This window comes from Oncorhynchus gorbuscha, linkage group LG23 (genome assembly GCF_021184085.1).
Source record: "Oncorhynchus gorbuscha isolate QuinsamMale2020 ecotype Even-year linkage group LG23, OgorEven_v1.0, whole genome shotgun sequence".
NCBI lineage: Eukaryota > Metazoa > Chordata > Actinopteri > Salmoniformes > Salmonidae > Oncorhynchus > Oncorhynchus gorbuscha.
In genome coordinates this window covers 27,765,592-27,792,140 of record NC_060195.1, presented here as the reverse complement: position 1 = coordinate 27,792,140, position 26,549 = coordinate 27,765,592, and the positions used below count along the sequence as shown (strand labels likewise).

At 43.4% G+C, this 26,549-nt stretch overlaps 2 protein-coding genes across 4 annotated transcripts in view; one reads left to right on the top strand and one right to left on the bottom strand.

The window, feature by feature from the left end:
* The window catches only part of LOC124010982 (receptor expression-enhancing protein 2-like), a 43,486-nt gene extending 20,445 nt beyond the window's left edge, over nucleotides 1–23,041 (bottom strand). The window contains exons 1-5 of the mRNA XM_046323849.1: nucleotides 22,325–23,041; nucleotides 19,703–19,775; nucleotides 14,786–14,862; nucleotides 11,444–11,564; nucleotides 5,495–5,608 (exon numbers count right to left, since the gene is read on the bottom strand). Of these exons, the coding sequence (XP_046179805.1) occupies nucleotides 5,495–5,608; nucleotides 11,444–11,564; nucleotides 14,786–14,862; nucleotides 19,703–19,775; nucleotides 22,325–22,356 (417 nt within the window). The 5' untranslated portion in view covers nucleotides 22,357–23,041. The remainder of the gene's footprint in view (nucleotides 1–5,494; nucleotides 5,609–11,443; nucleotides 11,565–14,785; nucleotides 14,863–19,702; nucleotides 19,776–22,324) is intronic.
* LOC124010977 (ras-GEF domain-containing family member 1C-like) overlaps nucleotides 1–26,549 on the top strand; it is a 290,823-nt gene that overhangs the window by 89,280 nt on the left and 174,994 nt on the right. The window lies entirely within an intron of this gene.

Below are 26,549 nucleotides of genomic sequence, written 5' to 3'. Positions count from 1 at the left end.
ATACAAATATATTTGCTGCTAAAGAGGGAAAAACTCCAAATCTCGAGTCATCTTCGTGACCACCACCCACTACTTTATAGCAAATGCAAGGTAAGTTAACTTTTAGCTCAATGAATGATGTGGGAACTTCGGAATGGGGGAAAATGTCATGGTTTGTCTGTCTAACTTGCTATCAGCTTGCGAATAATGTGAACTGAAGCTTTCAGTGTTACCTACTCTTGTAAAAACTCTACAAGTTGTTCTGCTGATGTATGTCTCTGCAGACTCTATTCTCCCATTGCACACGAAAACACGTTACGTAGTTTAGTCAGCCAACCAACATATATTTTGTTCATTTAAAATCCGGCAGTTGTCGACTTGGTTGTACAAGTGTTCCAACAGGAGAAACACTAGAGATTCCTAGAAAAGACTCTTGTATTTATGTCAATCGTTGAGCTCTTTACAATTACTATCACTGTCTTCTTAAGACTCATTTGTATTTATGTCAATTGGGCATGGGGGCATTGCATATACACAAATGCATCACAGCAAATAGACTGCGTGTATAATAATAATTATAAAGTAACACCAATAATAATACAGTTGTGACACAGACACTCCAGTAAGCATTTAAAAGGCAGGCTGCTTATGCACCCACATCAAAACATGCTCAAGACCTCACTGCAACCCTTTCATATTACATTGCAAAGGACATGGTGCCATTTCAAATTGTTGAGAGGCCTGGCTTTCTAAGGCTGATGAAGGTTGCGGTGCCTCACTACAACGTGCCATCACAAACATTTCTTTTCCAAGACTGAAATCCCAAACCTGTACAACCAGGTTCAAGCTGATGTTGGATAAAGTTTGGCTCATGGCACATGGTTTGCTGCCACTACTGACCTCTGGACCAGTGAAAGCTGGGGGCTGGGGGCTGAAAGCTGGGGGCGGTTCAACCCTACGTCAGCTTCACTATCCATTACCTCACCCCACACTGGCAACTGGAATCAAACTGCCTGGAAACACAGTTCTTCCCAGAAGATCACTCAGCTCACAACAGTGTTTTTTGAGAATATGCTGGAAGAGTGGGGGGGGGGGGGGTCAACAAGAAAGACCTAGTCTGCATAACCACAGACAACACGACAAACATGACCAGGGTTTTTGAAGAGTTCCCAGATCTGTGGCTTGGGTGCTTTGGCCATCATTTGAACCTGGCCATCTCAAAAGGATCTGAAATTTCAGAGAGGTGACACAGCAGTCAAGGCCTGCCGTCATCTGGTCCAAGGCTTCTCATGGAGCTGGAAGGAGAGAACTGAGAGAAAAGCAAGCTGCCCTCAACATACCACAGAAGGCTCTGATCCATGATGTTGCGACCCGATGGGGGATCTACAGTCGTAGCAAAACATTTGGAAAATGACACAAATATGATTTTTCGCAGGTTGCTGCTTCAGCGTCTTTAGGTATTTTTGTCGGATGTTACTATGGAATACTGAAGTATAATTACAAGCATTTCATAAGTGTCGAAGGCTTTTATTGACAATTGCATGAAGTTGATGCAAAGAGTCAATATTTGCAGTGTTGACCCTTCTTTTTCAAGACCTCTGCAAATCGCCCTGGCATGCTGTCAATTAACTTCCTGACTGATGGCAGCCCATTCTTGCATAATCAGTGCTTGGAGTTTGTCAGAATTTGTGGGTTTTTGTTTGTCCACCCGCCTCTTGAGGATTGACGACAAGTTCTCAATGGAATTAAGGTCTGGGGAGACTCCTGGCCATGGACCCAAAATATTGATGTTTTGTTTCCCCGAGCCACTTCGTTATCAATTTTGCCTTATGGCAAGGTGCTCCATCATGCTGGAAAAGGCATTGTTCATCACCAAACTGTTCCTGAGTGGTTGGGAGAAGTTGCTCTCGGAGGATGTACCATTCTTTATTCATGGCTGTGTTCTTAGGCAAATTGTGAGTGAGCCCACTCCCTTGGCTGAGAAGCAACCCCACACATGAATGGTCTCAGGATGCTTTACTGTTGGCATGACTCAGGACCGATGGTAGCGCTCACCTTGTCTTCTCCGGACAAGCTTTTTTCCGGATGCCCCGAACAATCGGAAAGGGGATTCATCAGAGAAAAGGACTTTACCCCGGTCCTCAGCAGTCCAATCAATGTACCTTTTGCAGAATATCAGCCTGTCCCTGATGTTATTCCTGGAGAGAAGTGGCTTCTTTGCTGCCCTTCTTGACACCAGGCCATCCTCCAAAAGGCTTTGCCTCACTGTGCTTGCAGATGCACTCACACCTGCCTGCTGCCATTCCTGAGCAAGCTCTATACTGGTGGTGCCCCGATCCCACAGCTGAATCAACTTTAGGAGACGGTCCTGGCACTTGCTGAAGTTTCTTGGGCGCCCTGAAGCCTTCTTCACAACAATTGAACCGCTCTCCTTGATGAGCCGATAAATGGTTGATTTAGGTGCAATCTTACTGGCAGCAATATCCTTGCCTGTGAAGCCCTTTTTGTGCAAAGCAATGATGACGGCACATGATTCCTTGCAGGTAACCATGATTGACAGAGGAAGAACAATGATTCCAAGCACCACCCTCCTTTTGAAGCTTTCAGTCAGTTATTCGAACTCAATCAGCATGACAGAGTGATCTCCAGCCTTGTCCTCGTCAACACTCACACCTGTGTTAACGAAAGAATCACTGACATGTCAGCTGGTCCTTTTGTGACAGGGCTGAAATGCAGTGGAAATGTTTTTGGGGGATTCAGTTCATTTGCATGGCAAAGAGGGACTTTGCAATTAATTGCAATTCATCTGATCACTCTTCATAACATTCTGGAGTATATGCAATTTCCATCATACAAACTGAGGCAGCAGACGTTGTGAAAATTAATATTTGTGCCATTCTCAAAACATTTGGCCACGACTGCACAGACTTGAGCGTTTCCTCAGCTAACAGCATCCAGTCTGTGCGACCCTGGCTGGAGAAAGAGGAATATGGCATCTGATGCCCAAGGATGCCGACATAAGTGTCATGGAGCAACTGTGCCAGCAAGTGCCATACACTTGCCTCAGAGACACGAGTGACACTGTCAGTCATCAAGCCTGTCCTAGACCACATCACCCGTGATGTTCTGGTGGGAAGGATATGGATCCATCCCTGACCAAGGAGATGAAAACAGTAATGAGAGAAGGCCTTAACAACAGATGCAAAGAGAGTCATGCACATGGCTTGTTTCATTGACCCTCGATGCAAAATGAGCTTTTTAGATGAGGCTGCAAAATGAGCTTTTTAGATGAGGCTGCAAAAGTTGACACTGACAGCTGTGTCCAGGAGGCCTTGAAGCAGGCAGGTGCACCACCAACACCCCCACAGCGACATCGGAGGGGAAAGGCCTGGCTGGGTTGCTGAGAAACATTACCTCAACAAGGCAGCAGAGAGGTGAAGAGGGTCAGATTCCGACCTCCCCAGAATACAGAGTGAAAGAAGAGATCAAGGTCTACCTGTCTCTGCCACCCATTCCAGCAGAAGAGGATCCACTGGTGTGGTGGAGGGGCCCTGCATCAGAGCTGCCTCACCTTGCCAGGGTTGCCAGGAAGATTTTGTGGATCCCAGCAACCAGTGTGCCATCAGAGAGAGTGTTCAGTGCCAGCGGGCACATAGTCTCCTAGCAGATCACTACTTAAACCGGGCAAAGTAAATATGCAGACATTTTTACATTTCAATCTCAAGTGAACAAAGATGCAAACATACAGGATGTTAGGCCAGCAGCACTGGATGTATTTATGAAGGAGAGAACGGACATACAATCAGTGCTGTTCATTGGATGCGTTTACATATATGGCTGTGTTGTTCTTACATGCACATTGGATGCGTTTACATATATGGTTGTGTTGTTCTTACATGCACATTGGATGCGTTTACATATATGGTTGTGTTGTTCTTACATGCACATTGGATGCGTTTACATATATGGTTGTGTTGTTCTTACATGCACATTGGATGCGTTTACATATATGGTTGTGTTGTTCTTACATGCACATTGGATGCGTTTACATATATGGTTGTGTTGTTCTTACATGCACATTGGATGCGTTTACATATATGGTTGTGTTGTTCTTACATGCACATTGGATGCGTTTACATATATGGTTGTGTTGTTCTTACATGCACATTGGATGCGTTTACATATATGGTTGTGTTGTTCTTACATGCACATTGGATGCGTTTACATATATGGTTGTGTTGTTTTTACATGCACATTGGATGCGTTTACATATATGGCTGTGTTGTTCTTACATGCACATTGGATGTGTTTACATATGGTTGTATTGTTCTTACATGCACATTGGATGTGTTTACATATGGTTGTGTTGTTCTTACATGCACATGGGATGTGTTTACATATGGTTGTGTTGTTCTTACATGCACATGGGATGTGTTTACATATGGTTGTGTTGTTCTTACATGCACATGGGATGTGTTTACATATGGTTGTGTTGTTCTTACATGCACATTGCTTTACTTGTGTTGCTTTTATATGCACATTTGATTTGCTTACTTAAGGTTGAGTTCATTTAAACCTGCACTAGGGAAAACATTTACCTCTCATGGCCACGTGGTGCCATCTTTAATGTTAATGTTATTATTTTAATGTTTATGCACACAAAAAGTGCATAGTGCTGCTCATTTTATTTGTTGGTTTTCAATATAAAACTTGGTGAAATGATTTCAGTGTGTCAGTACTTTTTGAACATTAACAGCACATTTTAACAATACCGCGATAATACTGATAACCGTGATCATTTGGGACACTGTAATCGTGGTATGAAATGTTAATACCGTTTCATCTCTAATAGTAGGCCAAGTCTACCTACATATTTATTGAAAAAGGCTAACGAAAACAGTGATAGGCAAGTAATTTGGCATGTCGCCCAGCTGTGCGCTGCCAGTCTTGTTCAAATAGGTTAAGCTATCTGTAAAAAAAATCTAAATATATAAAAACTATTGTCTGTCACATCATGATGTCATTGCCATCGATGTCTGTCAAACATAATTGATTTCCGATTACATCGTAAAATCGCTTAACCCTACAAGACACCAGAGTTATTTATTGGCAAGAGCTCTCAAACTATACAATAGACACTATCACTAACATTGATATACAGACGTATTGGTATGACCAGGGCTGTTACTGTGACCATATTACAGCCACACTGGCAGGCAAGGTAACTAAGCTTCTCAAACTGCCCTCTGATGCAGTTGGTCATTAGTAGCTTAACAAACTTGCTAACACCCTGGTACTCAGCATTCTATTGGCCGGTACTCAGCACCTCTAATCACTCTGACATCAATGCAAATGCATCCGAACAACACACAGCATGGTATATGCCCATGGGACGCAATATGTCTTCGCACTACCACAAGGAAACACCATATGCAGACAGACACACACATTACCCTGCAGAGAATACACATCTCAAACATGACACACACACACCTCTGGCCAGGGCCTTGCTTACCTTGCTAGCTGCGGTGACGGCAGCAGTAGCAGCCAAGTTCAGACCTCTCTTTCCAAACCTCATCATAGTCTCATAACTACGGTCTTTAGCCTGGGTGATGTACTGATCGATCTCCTACAGGACAGAAGAGGGTGGAGACAGAGAAACATACTGTATGAGTAAATGCATCTAAAGTTGAATTTGCAAGCTGACGGAGAGCTGGATCTTATTGTGACCTCTAACCTTCTCCTTGTTGGACAGGGTTAGACGTTACCGATATATCGTGCATCCCTAAAGGTAAGTATATTGGAATCAGACGATATTAACTAAAAATGCCAGTATCAGCCCGACGTCTAGTTTAACGCCAATGTGCAAAACCGATGTCAAAGGTGACGAGCCTACCTACATATAACGCAGGTAGGTGACGAGCCTACCTACATATAACGCAGGTAGATGACGAGCCTACCTACATATAACGCAGGTAGATGACGAGCCTACCTACATATAACGCAGGTAGATGACGAGCCTACCTACATATAACGCAGGTAGATGACGAGACTACCCACATATAACGCAGGTAGATGACGAGCCTACCTACATATAACGCAGGTAGATGACGAGCCTACCTACATATAACGCAGGTAGATAACGAGCCTACCTACATATAACGCAGGTAGATGACGAGCCTACCTACATATAACGCAGGTAGGTGAGCCTACCTACATATAACGCAGGTAGGTGACGAGCCTACCTACATATAACGCAGGTAGGTGACGAGCCTACCTACATATAACGCAGGTAGATGACGAGCCTACCTACATATAACGCAGGTAGATGACGAGCCTACCTACATATAACGCAGGTAGGTGACGAGCCTACCTACATATAACGCAGGTAGATGACGAGCCTACCTACATATAACGCAGGTAGATGACGAGCCTACCTACATATAACGCAGGTAGGTGACGAGCATACCTACATTATAACGCAGGTAGATGACGAGCCTACCTACATATAACGCAGGTAGGTGACGAGCCTACCTACATATAACGCAGGTAGGTGACGAGCCTACCTACATATAACGCAGGTAGATGACGAGCCTACCTACATATAACGCAGGTAGGTGACGAGCCTACCTACATATAACGCAGGTAGGTGTCGAGCCTACCTACATATAACGCAGGTAGATGTCGAGCCTACCTACATATAACGCAGGTAGATGTCGAGCCTACCTACATATAACGCAGGTAGATGACGAGCCTACCTATATAACGCAGGTAGATGTCGAGCCTACCTACATATAACGCAGGTAGATGTCGAGCCTACCTACATATAACGCAGGTAGATGTCGAGCCTAGCCAGGTAGATGTCGAGCCTACCTACATATAACGCAGGTAGATGTCGAGCCTACCTACATATAACGCAGGTAGATGTCGGGCCTACCTACATATAACGCAGGTAGATGTCGAGCCTACCTACATATAACGCAGGTAGATGTCGAGCCTACCTACATATAACGCAGGTAGATGTCGAGCCTACCTACATATAACGCAGGTAGATGTCGAGCCTACCTACATATAACGCAGGTAGATGTCGAGCCTACCTACATATAACGCAGGTAGATGTCGAGCCTACCTACATATAACGCAGGTAGATGTCGTACATACCTATATAACGCAGGTAGATGACATGCATATCTATATAACGCAGGTAGATGTCGTGCATACCTATATAACGCAGGTAGATGACGTGCATACCTATATAAAACGCAGGTAGATGTCGTACATACCTATATAACGCAGGTAGATGTCGTACATACCTATATAACGCGGGTAGATGTCGTGCATACCTATATAACGCGGGTAGATGTCGTGCATACCTATATAACGCGGGTAGATGTCGTGCATACCTATATAACGCGGGTAGATGTCGTGCATACCTATATAACGCAGGTAGATGACGTGCATACCTATATAACGCAGGTAGATGACGTGCATACCTATATAAAACGCAGGTAGATGACGTGCATACCTATATAACGCAGGTAGATGTCGTGCATACCTATATAACGCAGGTAGATGTCGTACATACCTATATAACGCAGGTAGATGTCGTACATACCTATATAACGCAGGTAGATGTCGAGCCTACCTACATATAACGCAGGTAGATGTCGAGCCTACCTACATATAACGCAGGTAGATGTCGAGCCTACCTACATATAACGCAGGTAGATGTCGAGCCTACCTACATATAACGCAGGTAGATGTCGAGCCTACCTACATATAACGCAGGTAGATGTCGAGCCTACCTACATATAACGCAGGTAGATGTCGAGCCTACCTACATATAACGCAGGTAGATGTCGAGCCTACCTACATATAACGCAGGTAGATGGCGAGCCTACCTACATATAACGCAGGTAGATGTCGTACATACCTACATAACGCAGGTAGATGACGTGCATACCTATATAAAACGCAGGTAGATGTCGTACATACCTATATAACGCAGGTAGATGTCGTACATACCTATATAACGCGGGTAGATGTCGTGCATACCTATATAACGCGGGTAGATGTTGTGCATACCTATATAACGCGGGTAGATGTCGTGCATACCTATATAACGCGGGTAGATGTCGTGCATACCTATATAACGCAGGTAGATGTCGTGCATACCTATATAACGCAGGTAGATGTCGTGCATACCTATATAACGCAGGTAGATGACGTGCATACCTATATAACGCAGGTAGATGACGTGCATACCTATATAAAACGCAGGTAGATGACGTGCATACCTATATAACGCAGGTAGATGTCGTGCATACCTATATAACGCAGGTAGATGACGTGCATACCTATATAACGCAGGTAGATGACGTGCATACCTATATGACGCAGGTAGATGACGTGCATAACTATATAACGCAGGTAGATGACGTGCATAACTATATAACGCAGATAGATGACGTGCATAACTACATAACGCAGGTAGATGATGTGCATACCTACATAACGCAGGTAGATGTCGTAATGACGCCATGAAAAATACAGCGCTACACAGCATTCCTAACCTAGTCCACAATGTCTGCTGTGTGGATCTATTTTGAAGTTTCAAAGGAAGATAAGAAAAGGGCCATATGCAACATTTATGCTGCTATTATTTCCGAGAGGGAGAAATTGAAACCTTTCAAAACCACAAACCTAATTGCTCATTTGAAAGTGCATCACCCCCACAAGTTCAGTGACTACTTAGAACAAAAGCAGAAAAACTAAGAGCACACTTCCAACAACAAAACAAGTATGTCGAGTTGTCATTTGAAGGAGTATGACTCAGAAGCGAAATCCATGAAAACGCCAAGACAATGGCATTCATTGCCCTCGACAATCCACCGTTCTCTGTCGTGGATGATGTTGGCTTTTGCTGACTGGTGGAGCACCTCGAGCCCCAGTACACACTACCAAGTAGGCGTTATTTTTCAGATGTTGCCCTGCCAGAGTTACACAGTATTGTTTAAACTCACATCCATGAGCTCAGGGATGCAAACTAGTGAGGGCCCAAAAAGTGTACTTTCTTGTTGTTGCAAAAAACCCTCCTTGGCTGAAATGCAGGTTAACTAATTAAAGAAAATAATATGATCTAAATGATCAGTCTCTGTGTGTAAAATAAAAAGTAGTTCATGTGAACTTAACTCACAGCTAAACAAATGTAAAGAAAGCAAATCCAATGTTATTTGTTGCCTAGACTTTACTGCAAATGACACTCAAGCCCTGAGAAAAAAGCAATACACTAATATTGCAGTTAGCCATGACAGCCTTTATAACAGAACACTTCTGACCACACACACACATCTAAATATTGCACTTGGGTAAAAACATGTCAAGTAGAAATAGAATGAAACAAACAGGCATTCTATTTTTGCTCTATTATAATGGCCACTATAGTAGACATCGATCAAGTGCACAGGCTGTGTGTGCAAAAATAACATACACCGATTTTAAAAATGTAATAATCCCCCCTTACTCACACACGTGTTATTGTCAAGTTCAACACAACAAAAGCAATATCTTTGGGCTACACTGTATTGTACACTTTCTGCCTGTGGACATGTGTTCTACAATGTGCCAGCAGAGCATGCTGCCCTTTGTTGTCATAATTGAGCTCTTTCAGGCAGAGAGTACACCTTGCATTACCCTTTGTATCCACTGTATAGAAGTGAGAAAGCGGGAACATGTGTGCTGTTCCTTTCACCTCTAGTGGCATCCAGCTTAAGTCAGGCCCAGCTCCAGCTACACTTATTTAATAACAAGCAACTCATTTTCACATAATTCTCGCATTCTGAAAAATAACCACATACTGTAAAGGGAACAAAAAATTGTCCACAGATAGTAGTTAGTTCATTAGCTATTTAACATGCCACACAGATTACCAGGGTCCAGTAAGCAACTGACACGTTATAACTTGAGAAACGGCAAGGAGTCGTATAACGTTACCAGTTAATATTATAGCGAATTGGTTAGGTTACTAACGTTAGCTTTCTGACTATTAGCCAGCCAATTTTCCCACTTTGATCAGAAATGTTGGCTAATGTTGCCGAACATTTCTCTGGCTGGCAAACGGATCATTCGATCCAGCTTGCAAGACACTTAACAATAATAACGATACTTGTTCCACCACACTTTTTCCCTCACCTCAAACTTTCCAAATGCCAGTTGTTTTCGGTTACAGCTCATGAAGTACACTTCATCACCTTCTCAACCTCGTCTCCGTGGTCAGACTTCTCACCTACCTCTAAGTTAGCTGGTAAACTGCCTTTCAATTCTCCCTCATCTTTCCAGAGCGAGCGCTGATGCTGTAGCTAGCCAATTTCTTCTCCTTCAGTTGCGTGCTGCATTCTGTTCTTATGTGAACGATTGGCTGAGCCTTGGATACAGCCAGTATTGCTCCAAACGCACATCACTAGTTCACATACAGCCAGTAGTGATCCAAATCCCCCACCCAAACTTTCCTCATCGGATCTACACAAATCACGTAGGTCACCGTTATTCGATTCAAAACTGTGAATTTTGGCAAAAGGTGACTGGTTTGCATCCCTGATGAGCTATTAGCTTCACGACTGACATTTGGACCAGCGATATCAGCCCTATGAGCATGCCGAGCCTGACAGCACAGTGGGTCGACGAGGATTTCGTACTGAGGAAAGCCGTATTGCATGTTCAAGATTGTGCTAGTTTTCATACCACTGCTGCCATTTCAATGGCATTTGAGAACATGTTTGAAACATGAACACACTAGCTAGCTCCATTCGAACAACTGACTGGAGAAATAAGCTCTTCAACTGTGTCTGTAGCAGACGTGATACCTTCTGTCATGGCATTGAAACTCCTGCGCAACAAAACTGCCGACACAGACCTTGGGGTTAAAACTTGCAAAAGTACTCGAGGATGTAAACAAGGGATTCCGTGGCATTCTCTCTGAGACTATTTATTGTGTCGCCACCATGCTCCAAGCTCGGTACACGGACCGCTACTTCGATACATTTCAGGGTTTACGTGAAATGTTACAGACACAGCTGGACAAGATGGACATGGGCACAGTGACAGTGCGCACCGAGGAAGAGGCCACGGACAGAGAGCTGAAACTTCACTGCTTGACATGTATGATGAAATCCTGGTTGAGACTGAAACGACAGCAACGAAACAGCACAACAAGTAAGTGAAAGAAATAGGTTTTGATTATGTTTTACTGGTAATGGGGGACATGGATAAATGCCAACAAAATAACATTTTGGTCAGTGTGTATTTCAACTATTTAACTGTACTAGAATGCTTAAAAGGCCGCTAAAAATTGTAAGAATCTATCAGTATTGTTTTTTTTGACAAGGAAAATATCGGTATCGGCCCAAAATGTAATATCGGTGCAGCCCTAGTTACCTTCTCCTTATTGGACAGGGTTAGACGTTACCTTCTCCTTATTGGACAGGGTGGGGTGGACAAACTTGCGGTAGAGCACACTGGAGCCCTTAGTGTACGGAGACAGGAGCCAGATCACAAAGGCTATCTTCAGCTCAAAGTAGAAAGGAAACCTGCATGAACAACCACACCAAAAGGACTGTTAATAGACAGGAAAGAAGAATGGTTGTGGGCTACAATTTTACTGAAACAATACTTATTTTCTATTTCAGGCATTAAAGGGTTTACCAAGTGTTTGCTCTGGACAAATGTAGACAATCAAATCGAAGTTGATTTAAATATATCAAATCCTAGTGAGCACAACATATTAAAATACTTTTAACAGCTTGTCAACCAAAATAGGTCATATCAATGTACAGTACCAGTCAAAAGTTATCACATCTACTCATTCAAGGGTTTCTCTTTATTTGTACTCTTTTCTACATTGTAGAATAAGTGAAGACATGAAATAAAACTAATGAAATAACACATGGAATCATGTAGTAACCAAAAAAAAAAAGTGTTAAACATATCAAAATATGAGATTCTTCAAAGTAGAAACCCTTTGCCTTGACAGCTTTGCACACACTTGGCATTCTCTCAACCAGCTTCATGAGGTAGTCACCTGTAATGCATCTCAATTAACATGTGTGCCTTATTATAAGTACATTTGTGGAATTTATTTCCTTAATATGTGAGCAAATTAGTTATGTTGTGACAAGGTAGGGGTGGTATACAATAGATTGTCCTATTTGGTAAAAGACCAAGTCCATATTATGGCAAGGACAGCTAAAATAAGCAAAGAGAAATGGCAGTCCATCATTACTTTAAGACATGAAGGTCAGTCAATCTGGAAAATGTCCAGAACTTTGAAAGTTTCTTCAAGTACAGTAGCAAAAACCTTCAAGCGCTATGATGAAACTGGCTCTCATGAGGACCGCCACAGGAAAGGAAGACCCAGAGTTACCTCTGCTGCAGAAGATAAGTTCATGAGAGTTACCAGCCTCAGAAGTTGCAGCCATAATAAATGCTAAGTAACAGACACATCTCAACATCAACTGTTCAGAGGAGACTGCGTGAATCAGGCCTTCACGGTCAAATTGCTGCAAGGAAACCACTAAAGGACACCAATAATAAGAAGAGACTTGCTTGGGCCAAGAAACACAAGCAATGGACATTAGACTGGTGGAAATTGGTCCTCTGGTCTGATGAGTCCAAATGTGAGATTTTCGGTTCCAACTGCCATGTCTTTGTGAGATGCAGAGTAGCATTATCTCCACATGTGCGGTTTCCACCGTGAAGCATGGAGGAGCAGCTGTGAAGGTGTTTAGCTGGTGACACGGTCAGTAATTTATTTATAATTTAAAGACACTTAACCAGCCTGGCCATCCAATTTGGTTTGCGCTTAGTGGGATTATCATTTGTTTTTCAACAGGACAATGACCCAAAACACACCTCCAGGCTGTGTTAGGGCTATATGACCAAGGAGAGTGATGGAGTGATGCATCAGATGACCTGGCCTCCACAATCACCCTACCTCAACCAAATTTAGATGGTTTGGGATGAGTTGGAACACAGAGTGAAGGAAAAGCAGCCAACAAATGCTCAGGACATGTGGGAACTCCTTCAAGACCGTTGGAAATGCATTCCTCATGAAGCTGGTTGAGATAATGAAAAGAGTGTGCAAAGCTGTCATCAATGCAAAGGGTGGCTACTTTGAAAAATCTCAAATATAAAATCTATTTTGATTTGTTTAACACATGTTGGTTACTGCATGATTCCGTGTGTTATTTCATAGTTTTGATGTCTTCACTATTATTCCACAACATAGACAATACAAAAAAAAAAGTAAAACCTTGAATGAATAGGTGTCCAAACTTTTGACTGGTACTGTAAATATACACTACATGGCCAAAGGTTCGTTGAACGCCGACACGGCCGCCAGGTGTGTTTCCCCCGACACATTGATGCGGCTGGCTACCGGGTTAAGCAAGCAGTGTGTCAAGAAGCAGTGCGGCTTGGTTGGGTTGTGTTTCGGAGGATGCACAGCTCTCGACCTTTGCCTCTCCCGAATCCGTAATGGAGTTGCAGCGATGGGACAAGATTGTAACTACCATTTGGATACCATGAAATTGGGATAGATATATATATAAGGTTCGTCAAACATCTCATTCTAAAATCGTGGGCATTAATATGGAGTTGGTCCCCCTTTTGCTGCTATAACAGCCTCCACTCTTCTAGGAAGGCTGTCCACTCGAGCATTAGGGAGGTTGGGCACTGACGTTGGGCAATTAGGCCTAGCTCACAGTCGGCGTTCCAATTCATCCCAAAGGTGTTTGATGGGGTTGCGGTCAGGGCTCTGTGCAGGCCAGTCAAGTTCTTCCACACCGCTCTCGACAAACCATTTATGTATGGACCTTGCTTTGTGCACAGGGCCATTGTCATGCTGAAACCGGAAAAGGCCTTCCCAAAACAGTTCCAACAAAGTTGGAAGCACAGAATCGTCTAGAATGTCATTGTATACTGTAGCATTAAGATTTCCCTTCACTGGAACTAAGGGGCCTAGCCCGAACCATGAAAAACAGCCCCAGACCATTTCTCCTCCACCAACCTTTACAGCTGGCACTTTGCATGCGGACGGGTAGCATTGTCCTGGCATCCGCCAAACACAGATTCATCTGTCGGACTGCCAGATGGTGAAGTGTGATTCATCACTCCAGAGAATGCGTTTCCATTGCTCCAGAGTCCAGTGGTCGCGAGCTTTACGCCACTCCAGCCGACACTTGGCATTGCGCATGGTGATCTTAGGCTTGTGTGTGGCTGCTCAACCATGAAAACCCATTTCATGAAGTTCCCGACAAACAGATCTTGTGCCGATGTTGCTTCCAGAGGCAGTTTGGAAATCAGTAGCAAGTGTTGCCATTTTTTACACGCTATGCACTTCAGCACTCGGCAGTCCCGTTCTGTGAGCTTGTGTGGCCTACCACTTCACGGCTGTTACCTGTGTTGCTCCTAGACGTTTCCATTTCACAATAACATCACTTAACGTTGAGCGGGGCAGCTCTAGCAGGGCCAAAATTTGACAAACTGATTTATAAAAGGTGGCATCTGATGACAGTGCCACGTTGAAAGTCACTGAGTACTGCCAATGTTTGTCTATGGAGATTGCATGGCCGTGTGCTCGAATGTATACACCTGTCAGCAACTGGTGTGGCTGAAATAGCCGAAACCACTCATTTGAAGGGCTGTCCACTTTTGGCCATGTAGTGTAAATTGTTTTTCATATGGATGATCCTAGGGGCTATTGTTCTAAATGGCTGTAGGGCAGTGGTCAGAGATGACCCACATGACTCACCAGGACATGAACAAGTCTGTGAGGGTCTCCACCGTCGTGAATAATGCAAACACTATCCAGTACATCATCCATTTCACCTGGACACACACGATATAGATGGGAGAGAGCATCACATACAGACCAAAGCATAGCCTACAGTAAGCAGTCACTGCCAAACAAAGGACGGAGAGAGTATCAACACCTACTGCAATATAAATAGTGAGATGTGGGATGAATCCTAAAATGTCACACTGACAGAGTGAAAACATCTCATCTAAATATATCGGCATATGAAAAATATAAAGCACTAAACCCAGCGAGGGAATGCATTGAATAGGCTGAGAGGATGAGTCACATTTTAATGTCATACAGTGCATTCGGACCTTTTCCACATTTTGTTACGTTACAGTCTTATCGCAAAATGGATTAAATGTTTATTTTTCCTCATCAATCGACACACAATATCCCATAATGACAAAGAAAAAACAGATTTTTAGAATGTTAAATTAAAATATATTTACATAAGTAATCAGACCCTTTACTCAGTACTTTGTTGAAGCACCTTTGGCAGTGATTACAGCCTCGGGCCTTCTTGGGTATGACGCTACAAGGTTTGCACACCAGTATTTGGAGGTTCTCTAATATTTCTCTGCAAATCCTTTCAAGCTCTGTCAGGTTGGATGGGGAGCGTAGCTGCACAGCTATTTTCAAGTGTCTCCAGAGATGTTCGATCGGGTTCAAGTCTGGGCTCTGGCTGGGCCACTCAAGGACATTCAGGGACTTGTCCCAAAGCCACTCCTGCATGGTCTTTGCTGTGAGCTTAGGATCGTTGTCCTGTTGGAAGGTGAACCTTCACCCCAGTCTGAGGTACTGAGCACCCTGGACCAAGTTTTCATCAAGGATCTCTCTGTACTTTGCTCCGTTCATCTTTCCATCGATCCTGACTAGGGTTGCACATTTTAGGGAATATTCAGAGGTGGAAACTTTCCGTGGGAATATATGCAAATGAATATTAATACCATTTAAATGTAGATGTTTTTTTGCATTGGATATATTTACCATATCATATGGACACAGAAACATAAACCTTTCCCTTGTCATAAGTAGACAATTGCAAAGGATTAAATCCTTCAAATATACATTTAAAAAAAAAAATAGTTACGAATTGAACTGTAATTAAATGAGTTGACTCTTCACATGGGATGATTTCACTGAACAACAAAAGGGAATATTGAATGATGCATCGCATCTCCCAAAAACGTTTTCAACATACATCTGTAAAATGATAGTCGAGAAACTAAAGCTTTGGTTGTCTTCCTCTCAGGCTTCCATGTCTTTCCCTGGATCTCCTCAATGTCCACCTCTTGAAAGTTAGACTCTGAAGCCTCATCTTCACTGTCACTTTCCAACCTTGTTGAGGATGGCTCGTTGTCAGGCTCAAAAAGACTCAAATTTGCCCGGATGGCCACCAATTTTTTTAACCCTTGCATTGGTCAGCCTGTTGTATGCTTTGGTGTGTGTGTTCCCAAACAAGGACCAGTTGCGCTCTGAGGCGGCTGATGTTGGTGGGATTTGGAGGATGATGGAGGCAACAGGGGAAAGAGCCTCAGATCCACAAAGTCCCTTCCCCCAGGTGGCTGATGAGATATGTTGCCATCCCAAAGCCCTTGCTTGGAAGTGTACTTTGCCAGACTGCCAAGAACCTTGCCCTCATCCAGGCCAAGGTGGTGAGACACAGTAGTGATGACACCATAGGCCTGTTGATCTCTGCACCAGACAGGATGCTCTTGCCAGCATACTTGGGGTCCAACATGTATGCTGGGGTGTGTATGGGCTTCAGGCTTTTTGATGTATTTCAGAACTGCAGTTCCCTCTACTTGGAGCAACAGTGAAGTGGGCAGGGCAGTACGGATTACTTCTCTTACATCTGCAAGCAGTCTGAACATCAGACAGGATGGCATTGTCTCCCTCAATCCATGCAATGGCTACTGCTATAAGTTTCAGGAGTTTCAGGCTACTTACCACTCGCTCCCAAAATACATAATCCAGGAGGATGACAGCACCACCCCAACGGTTGTTGCTGGGCAGCTTTAATGTGGTGCTCTTATTCTTCCCACTTCGCTTGGTGAGGTTGATTGCTGCTATAACTTGATGGCCCTTCACATACCTAACCATTTCCTTGGCTCTCTTGTAGAGTGTATCCATTGTTCTCAGTGCCATGATGTCCTTGAAGAGCAGATTCAATGCATGAGCAGCACAGCCAATGGGTGTGATGTGAGGGTGGGACTCCTCCACTTTAGACCAAGCAGCCTTCATGTTCGCAGCATTGTCTGTTAGCAGTGCAAATACCTTCTGTAGTCCAAGGTCATTGATGACTGCCTTCAGCTCATCTGCAATGTAGAGACCGGTGTGTCGGTTGTCCCTGGAGTCTGTGCTCTTGTAAAATACTGGTTTAGGGGTGGCGATGATGTAGTTAATTATTCCTTTTCCACAAACATTCGACCACCCATCAGAGATGATTGCAATACCGTCTGCTTTCTCTATGATTAGCTTGACCTTCACTTGAACTCTTTTGAACTCTGCATCCAGCAAATGAGTAGATAAAGCATGTCTGGTTGGAGGGGTGTATGCTGGGTGAAGAACATTAAGAAATCTCTTCCAATACACATTCCTGTGAGCATCAGAGGAGACCAGTTGCATACACAGTTCGAGCAAGACATTCCATCAGCATTTCTCTGACTATGTTCCTCCATTGAGTTAAAAAACTTCTGATTCCAGGAGGACCATGAGCTGCTGCTATCGATAAGGTGTCCGACTCATCATATTCACCTCGAATAGAGGGACTTTTCCTGTAAAGAAGAGAAACAAATGAGTAAAAAGTAATAATACAATTCCATGTACAGATAAATAGTTAAGCAGTTAGACTAAACAACTCCTTTGTACGATAAATGTTTTCAAATGAAACATATGGAAACAGGTGAATTAACACTCAGTTAGCAGGCTCAAGCTCGCTAAAACCGCCCTGGTTGCAAAAACTAACTAGCAGAAATTGTTCACAAGTTAGAAATGATTTAAACACACTTTGCTGTAGGCTACGATTTACTAGTTAACAAAAAATCATGCATGTCCTATAAAATATATTCACCCCACCCAGTATTGTAATAAAAAAAAACTTACCTTGGCTTAGACAGTGTAGTAGTGTTGGCTCAATAGCATCTCATTTGTGTGCAAGATCTTGAGAGCTGTACATGTGATGGAAGAATGCACTGTGCATGCAGAAAGCATGTAGTCCTTGGCTCAGACAGTGTAGTAGTGTTGGCTCAATAGCATCTCATCCGTGTGCAAGATCTTGAGAGCTGTACATGTGATGGAAGAATGCACTGTGCATGCAGAGGGTTGAAATTACATTGAATTGTGGATAGTTAAACCAAAATATGCCACAAGACCTAGAATTGCCTTATGTGTATCCCACAAAAAAAGATTCACTGTTTTATAAGCGTTTTTGATGAATTTAAGCAAAATTCCCCAAAGTCCCAGGCTTATTAACTTCCCATGGAAAATTTCCCGAAAGTTTCCTACCCTTTGCAACCCTAATCCTGAGGAGTGGCTTCCGTCTGGCCACTACCATAAAGGCCTGATTGGTGGAGTGCTGCAGAGATGGTTGTCCTCCCATCTCCACAGAAGAACTCTGGAGCTCTGTCAGATTGACCATCGAGTTCTTGGTCACCTCCCAAACCAAGGCCCTCCTCCCCTGATTGTACAGTTTGGCCGGGCGGCCAGCTCTAGGAAGAGTCTTAGTGGTTCCAAACTTCTTCCATTTATGAATGATGGAGGCCACTGTGTTCTTGGGGACCTTCAATGCTGCAGACATTTTTTGATACCCTTCACCAGATCTGTGCCTCGTCACAATCCTGTCTCGGAGCTCTAGAGACAATTCCTTTGATCTCATTGCTTGGTTTCTGCTCTGACATGCACTTTCAACTGTTGGACCTTATATAGACAGGTGAGCCTTTCCAAATAATGTCCAATCAATTGAATTTACCACAGATGGACTCCATTTAAGTTGTCGAAACATCTCAAGGATGATCAATGGAAACAAGATGCACCTAAGCTCAATTTCGAGTCTCATAGCAAAGGGTCAAAATACTTGTGTTTTTTATACATTTGCAAACATGACAAAAACCTGATTTCGCTTTGTCATTATGGGGTATTATGTGTAGATTGATGAGGAAATGTTTTTTTTTTTAAATCTATTTTAGAATAAGGCTGTAACGTAACAAAATGTGGTTAAAGTCAAGGGGTTTAAATACTTTCCAAATGCATTGTAGGGACACAGCACAGGTCAAACGTGTGATGTTATATAAATAGGTATTTCTACTGTTAAATCATTACAGAAAAGAGAAAAGGATATCAAGGGAAAAAGAAGAGATGGGTGGGGGAAAAAATGTCCTCTGCATCTCTTCTCCCTCTCGATCTATCCCTTCCTCTCTCTATCTGCATGTGCCCCAGCTCAAATATTGAGGGGGGGGGGGGTTCCATAGCAACCAGAGGGAGGAGAAGGCTCAGGAGACGAGAGAGCTTGGCGGAGCTAGGCAGAGGGCCAGAACACAGAGTTCCACTCCTCCTCCTCTACCACCCCTTCTCTTTCTCATGCCTCTGCTCCCTAACAGGAATGAGGTAAGCTGGGAGGATCCCATTTTAAACAGATACTGTTTAAACTGCTCTCTCATCCTCAGAAACAATGGAAACTGGCTGCAGCGCATTGGAGGGTGAAAGCCATTTTAAAACCATCATAACTTTGTCCATTGTATTATCTCAGTATGAATATATGAAATAACTACAAGAGACTTAAAATATTTAGCCCATCACTGAAGATGTTGTAAAGACCTACTAATACACTGCAACAATAGAGTTACAGTATTCAAGTACAAAACTCACATATTCCTTCACATTCTTTGTCTTGACGGCCTTGTATGAGGAGTAGGCCGGGTAGAGGGTCCCGAAGGCCAGGCTGAAGAAAGAGGAAAGTCAGAGAGGAATGGGTCAGAGGTTAGGGGTTAAGGTACAGTAAACAACATCACCCGGGCAACATGACCTCAGGGTAGTAACACTGACCAAATGTTTCCCTCTGTTTCAATATGTATCCAGTAAAATGTGGCCTAACACCTGATTCCAGTCTAAAACCCATGATCTCAGAGTCTGCATAAATAGGTTGCTTTGAGGGAAAGTAGGCCATATTCTGGGCAGTTCTCAAAATATCATTCTAGGTTAGCCTAGTTAGGGCACCTGACCCGCTCTATTGCAATAACAGATGGTTACATTTAGACAAAGGGCAGTGGTTTGTTGGAACAAATAATCAGTTCAGGAAGCAGAAGATTGAAAAAGAATGGAAAACGCTTCTGCTACTGATAGATGGACCAAACACACAAGGATCTGGCTGCAACACACATGATAAAAGCCAGTCTCTCACACACACACACACACACACACCACTCTGTCCTGTCAGCCCGGCTGCATGGCAATTACTGCTGATGTGACAGGAAACTGAATGCTGAGGGAGGGGAGAGCTGGGAGGACCACGCCTGCTACCTTACTGCCCATCTGCCACACAACCATGTGAAGGCTATGGCCATTTCTACCACTCTAGGTTCATGTATTCCTCCTTTCTGTCCACATTTTCTCACCTCTCTGGCTTTTTTTTTACCTTTATTTTACTAGGCAAGTCAGTTAAGAACAAATTCATATTTTCAATGACGGCCTAGGAACAGTGGGTTAACTAGTCCAACGCTCTAACCACTAGGCTACCCTGCCGCCCCAAAATATTTCCAGCTATGGGTTTCCCTTGTTCCATCTGTGCGTTTCTCATGTGCACAGAGCCTGTGCGTCTGTCTGGGTCTTTATATGTCTGTGATTTGCCCAGTCATGCTGCCAGGGCTGCTTTGCTCTACTCTGCGCTGTAGCTGTCCAGTAAGAGGAGACGCGTGGCAGGCCAGAGGCAAGGTTCAGACTCCCACAGCAGGCACCCAATGTCTGTCTCACTCCCAGACTCCTCTCTGCTCTGTCCCATATCTCAACTCCATGCTGTCCAATGACCTCAAGGAGAGACAGAAGAAATGGCTACCAAGCACTGAGCAGGCTCAGATTCCCAACTCTTCTGTGATTAGACCTATCGACTGTAATTATATGTGCAGATTAAGTGGAAATGTATAGCCATCTGTTGTTGGGCACTTTGACTTGTAGTGTCCAATTCAGTTTTTACAAGCCCAGCAACACAGAGTTTATGCTAACATATATACCGAGTGAGAATGAGAATGACAGTGACTTTCATACTAGTACACAAAGATAAAGACAGGGTTGGCCAATCCCTGGGGATAAGCATCATCTTGTTTACAGAACCATTCAATCATGTTTGTTTGGTCTCTAACACATGATTACCTGCCACACAATGAGCCTTAAACCCTCTACACTAAAGTAACGGTTGGCTTAGATGTTATTGGTTACGTAATCCAATGCAAAATCAGATTCATCAATGACATCTATTCAGCACAACCTGTGCATTTAAAAAATAGAAGGCAGGCTCCGCTCTTTACATCTGAGATTTAGGTAACTATAAAACTATTAAAGTTTTGCCTCTCATTTTATGCCAAGATGACAATTGCTACTGATGACATGATGAAAACAAAACATTGTTTGACAGAAACTGCCCACACAAATCCTACCACCTGAATACAACACTGACTAACAAACACAAAGAGCTGATAACAGCTAGATATATTCTGGGGGTTTGTAGGGTAATGACTGTGTGTGTATGACTCAACTGTATAAACAGCTGTTGACTAATCTAGCTGTCAGGGTACAGGTAGGCCTATCCTAGCTGGCTCATTACAACATCAAATGACATCTGTGCCTCCCTCTTGGGTCTCACCCTTTATCGACACGTTTCATAAATAACATCATGAGAATCAGGTAAGATCTTGACATTATCGGTCCAGGTGACACGCAGTGGGAATGGAAGAGCTTCAATGAGGTCTCTGGATGTCAGTGTCATGCTAGCAATGCAGTGTCTGCCATGTGTTTTGATGATCATCACGCAAACCTTACTAAAAATGCACTATCCACCGTGCGTGATCAGCAATATTCAAGACTAGAGCATTTTGTTTTACTGATTTACAATAACAACCACTATATGAATTGACAAATTGGCGTCAGTGGATGGCATAAGCAAGCGTGTTAGCTAGCTAATTAATTCCACCTTCACTTGGCTAGCAGCGTTATCATTTGAGCTAACTACCTAGTTAGCCAACGTTCTCTCTGGTAACGGTGTTGCTCTTTGCCTACAAAACTGTCTTTGTGAAACACCAGTGGTCAACATACCCATTTCAGCACCATGGGCTATAAACCAACAACGACAATTCAATTGCAAGCAAATTAGCAGGTTCGCTGTCATTCTGGCCATCGAGATAACTGGCTGCGCACGATCTGGACACAAGCCATGGCAGCAGTAGTTAGTATAGCAGCAGAGCGAATACAACAAACTGACGTTGCCGAGTCCATACTCACACTACCATCCTGGAGATAATCCACGACACCATCTTGATTGTAGTGAGCTTTTCCTTATTCTCGGAAATCTAACTACCTAGCTTCCCCCCCCCATTCCTCTGCCAACGACCGTGTTGTTGTGATGCGAGTGCCTGCTGCTGTTCTGATGTGCTATGTGTTACTGACAGGTAGCTAGGCTACTGTGTGGTGATGTGCAGCTCGCGAACGATTCGTTCTTTTTTGAACGACTCTTTTTACTGACTTGAGTCATCATTCTATTTCCCGAGTGACTCGTTCATTTTAGTCGTTTATTTGACCTGCTGGCCTCAATGAATTCTAGCAGGGTTAATACACGCACCGATCAACTGTCTATCACACAGCAGACAGCATAGACAATGAAAATACGTGTTTAGAACTGATAATTGACTCATAGTGCAATAATGAATGCAATTAATTTGTTATGATGTAGAACCAAAACATACTCTGCTCATCAAACTCCAATTTAAGAACGAATCGTTTGGGGTGCTGCAGTTCACGAACGATATTGTGATTATCATCAAGGCAGTCAAGCAATGCATTCTGCCAAGAGTCGTCCTGTTGCGGCCACAACTCGACCTCGTTTCAAATGTACCAAGAAAACATCTTGTTTGTCTAGCAATCAACAAATGTACATTGTTTAAAGAACGCTTTTCAAAGTCTCAGTCGCATGACAGCTGCAATAAGCCGTTGGGTGAAACGAGACTGCTTGACGAATCATGACTATTTCAAGTTTTCAGTTCATTGTTCGCCGGGTAGGCGGTCCTGCGTGCTCTGGGCATTACTGACTCAAATGAACGAAATGAGTCGAAAGATTCGTTCTTTTGACTGAACGAGTCGAAATGATCAGTCATTAAAAAGAGCCGAACTTCCCATTACTGCTATTGTGATTTTGAATCCGCTGTATTCAAATCACTGTAATTTCTCTTAACGGGGCACGTCCACCCTGTTTTGTCTACCCCGCAGAGAAGGCAACTGGTTACTGCCAAAATTAAATTGGTCCTATAACTAGGATTGGAATTAATTAGTGTAGCTATGCAGACAAGACCAAAAGGCTATGTACAGTGAGATGTCAGATGCACCGATGTCCCAGACAGTGCTTGATACTGTGTGTCGGCACCAAAGATGTATATCCCTGGATTGCTGAAGATTTGTATTGGCCACAGAGGCTTTAAAGCCATGGTTCGGCCATATTGGCAGTCACCAGAAGGAGAAGTCCTCCATAGAGCCCAACAGTGGAGGTGTCATAATACCTATAAAAACCTAGCGTCAAACAGGGAAATGGTTCCAATCGTTTTTCCACTATTCATTTTTCCCATGGAGGATTTTAGAAACACTTAAAATAAGGTCTGTGTTTCGTGTAGGCTTACGCTGGTGTGATGTTTTGATGACCATGTAAATCACTCTCAGACAAGGTGACTATTAATATTCAAATCTATTTACTCTCAGATTTTGAAAATGCTAATTAGCATCAAAGTAGGTATCATGCAAAACAACAAATCCCTGCAAGCTCCTGAAAACCATCTCTTGCTGACACCTTTACAAACGGGTATTGTGTCAATTTAAAATTTGCACAAGGTTCACAGAATTGTCAATTTGAAGAAATGTAGCCAATTTATTACTACATTTAGTTAATCCAGAGCACAGGCAGCTGGTGGCACCTTAATTGGGGATGACAGGCTCATAGTAATGCCTGGAATGCCAATATTTGAATGGTATCCAACACATCAAACAAATGTTTTCTATGTTTGATGCCATTCCATTTAATCCATTCCAGCCATTATTATGAGCCATCCTCCCCTCAATTGCTTCCTGTGATCGAGATTCTTACATTTATCTTGATTCAGAAGTCTCGTCACGTGTCATAGCCACATTAACGTTTCCTTTTTGGGGAGGCTAAATACAGACAAATATACTGAAGAAAATCACCTTGTCCTTGAGGGATTCACACGTTTATCAAAACGTCACACCAGGATAAACCGACACAAAACACAGCCCTTAACATGTTTCTAAAATCCCCTATGGGAAAAACGATTGGAACCATTTCCTTGTTTGACAAAATTACATGCATTTGTTTTTTTGCTGTGGGGAAGACAGTAACATTCATCTCAAATTATACTTTAAGGAAAATGTTTTTACATTTTTGAATTTTAAATGTTTGTTTAGCTCACATAATCATTTTAAAGTGTGCATTAAGCTGTCTAATATACACGGAACACAAATATAAACGCAACATGTAAAGTGTTGGTCCCATGTTTTGTGAGCTTAAATTTTAAAAAATCACAGACATTTTCTAGACTCAACAAAATGCGTATTTCTCTAAAATGTTGTGCACAAATTTGTTTCCATCCCTTTTTAGTGAGCATTTCTCCTTTGCCAAAATAATCCATCCACCTAACAGGTGTGGCATATCAAGGAGCTGATTAAACAGCCTGATCATTACACAGGTGCACCTTTAGCTGGGGACAATAAAAGGCCACTTTAAAATGTGCAGTTTTGTCACACAACACAATGCCACAGATGAATCAAGTTGAGGGCATGCTGACTGCAGGAATGTCCACCAGAGCTGTTGCCAGATAATTACATTTGAATTTCTCTACCATAAGCTGCCTCCAATTTGGCAGTATGTCCAACTGGTCTCGCAACCGCAGACTACGTAACCACGCCAGCCCAGGACCTCTGCATCCGGCTTCTTCACCTGAGGGATCGTCTGAAGTGAGGTGCTGAGGGGTATTTGTCTGTATAAAAATAAAATGTTTTAAATAAACTGATTGGCTGGGCCAAGCTCCCCAGTGGGTGGGCCTATGCTCTCCAAGGCCCACGCATAGCTGCACCCCTGCCCAGTCAGGAGAAATCCATAGATTAGGGCCTAATGAATTTTACATTTGACTGATTTCTTATATAAACTGTAACTCAGTCAATCAAATCTTTGAAATTGTTGCATGTTGTATTTATATTTTTGTTCAGTATAAATGTGGCCAAATCAAATGTAGACAATATACACTGCTCAAAAAAATAAAGGGATCACTAAAATAACACATCCTAGATCTGAATGAAATATTCTTATTAAATACTTTTTTCTTTACATAGTTGAATGTGCTGACAACAAAATCACACAAATTATCAATGGAAATCAAATTTATCAACCCATGGATGTCTGGATTTGGAGTCACACTCAAAATTAAAGTGGAAAACCACACTACAGGCTGATCCAACTTTGATGTAAGTCAAAATGAGGCTCAGTAGTGTGTGTAGCCTCCACGTGCCTGTATGACCTCCCTACAACGCCTGGGCATGCTCCTCATGAGGTGGCGGATGGTCTCCTGAGGGATCTCCTCCCAGACCTGGACTAAAGCATCCGCCAACTCCTGGACAGTGTGTGGTGCAACGTGGCGTTGGTGGATGGAGCGAGACATGATGTCCCAGATGTGCTCAATTGGATTCAAGTCTGGGGAACAGGCGGGCCAGTCCATAGCATCAATGCCTTCCTCTTGCAGGAACTGCAGACACACTCCAGCCACATGAGGTCTAGCATTGTCTTGCATTAGGAGAAACCCAGGGCCAACCGCACCAGCATATGGTCTCACAAGGGGTCTGAGGATCTCATCTCGATACCTAATGGCAGTCAGGCTACCTCTGGCGAGCACATGGAGGGCTGTGCGGCCCCCCAAAGAAATGCCACCCCACACCATGACTGACCCACCGCCAAACCGGTCATGCTGGAGGATGTTGCAGGCATCAGAATGTTCTCCACGGCGTCTCCAGACTCTGTCGCGTCTGTCACATGTGCTCAGTGTGAACTTGCTTTCATCTGTGAAGAGCACAGGGCGCCAGTAGCGAATTTGCCAATCTTGGTGTTCTCTGGCAAATGCCAAACGTAAGCAAAACCCCCACCTGTGGACGTCGGGCCCTCATACCAGCCTCATGGAGTCTGTTTCTGACCGTTTGAGCAGACACATGCACGTTTGTGGCCTGCTGGAGGTCATTTTGGCAGGGCTCTGGCAGTGCTCCTCCTTGCACAAAGGCGGGGGTAGCGGTCCTGCTGCTGGGTTGTTGCCCTCCTACACGTCTCCTGATGTACTGGCCTGTCTCCTGGTAGCGCTTCCATGCTCTGGACACTACGCTGACAGACACAGCAAACTTTCTTGCCACAGCTCGCATTGATGTTCCATCCTGGATGAGCTACACTACCTGAGCCACTTGTGTGGAT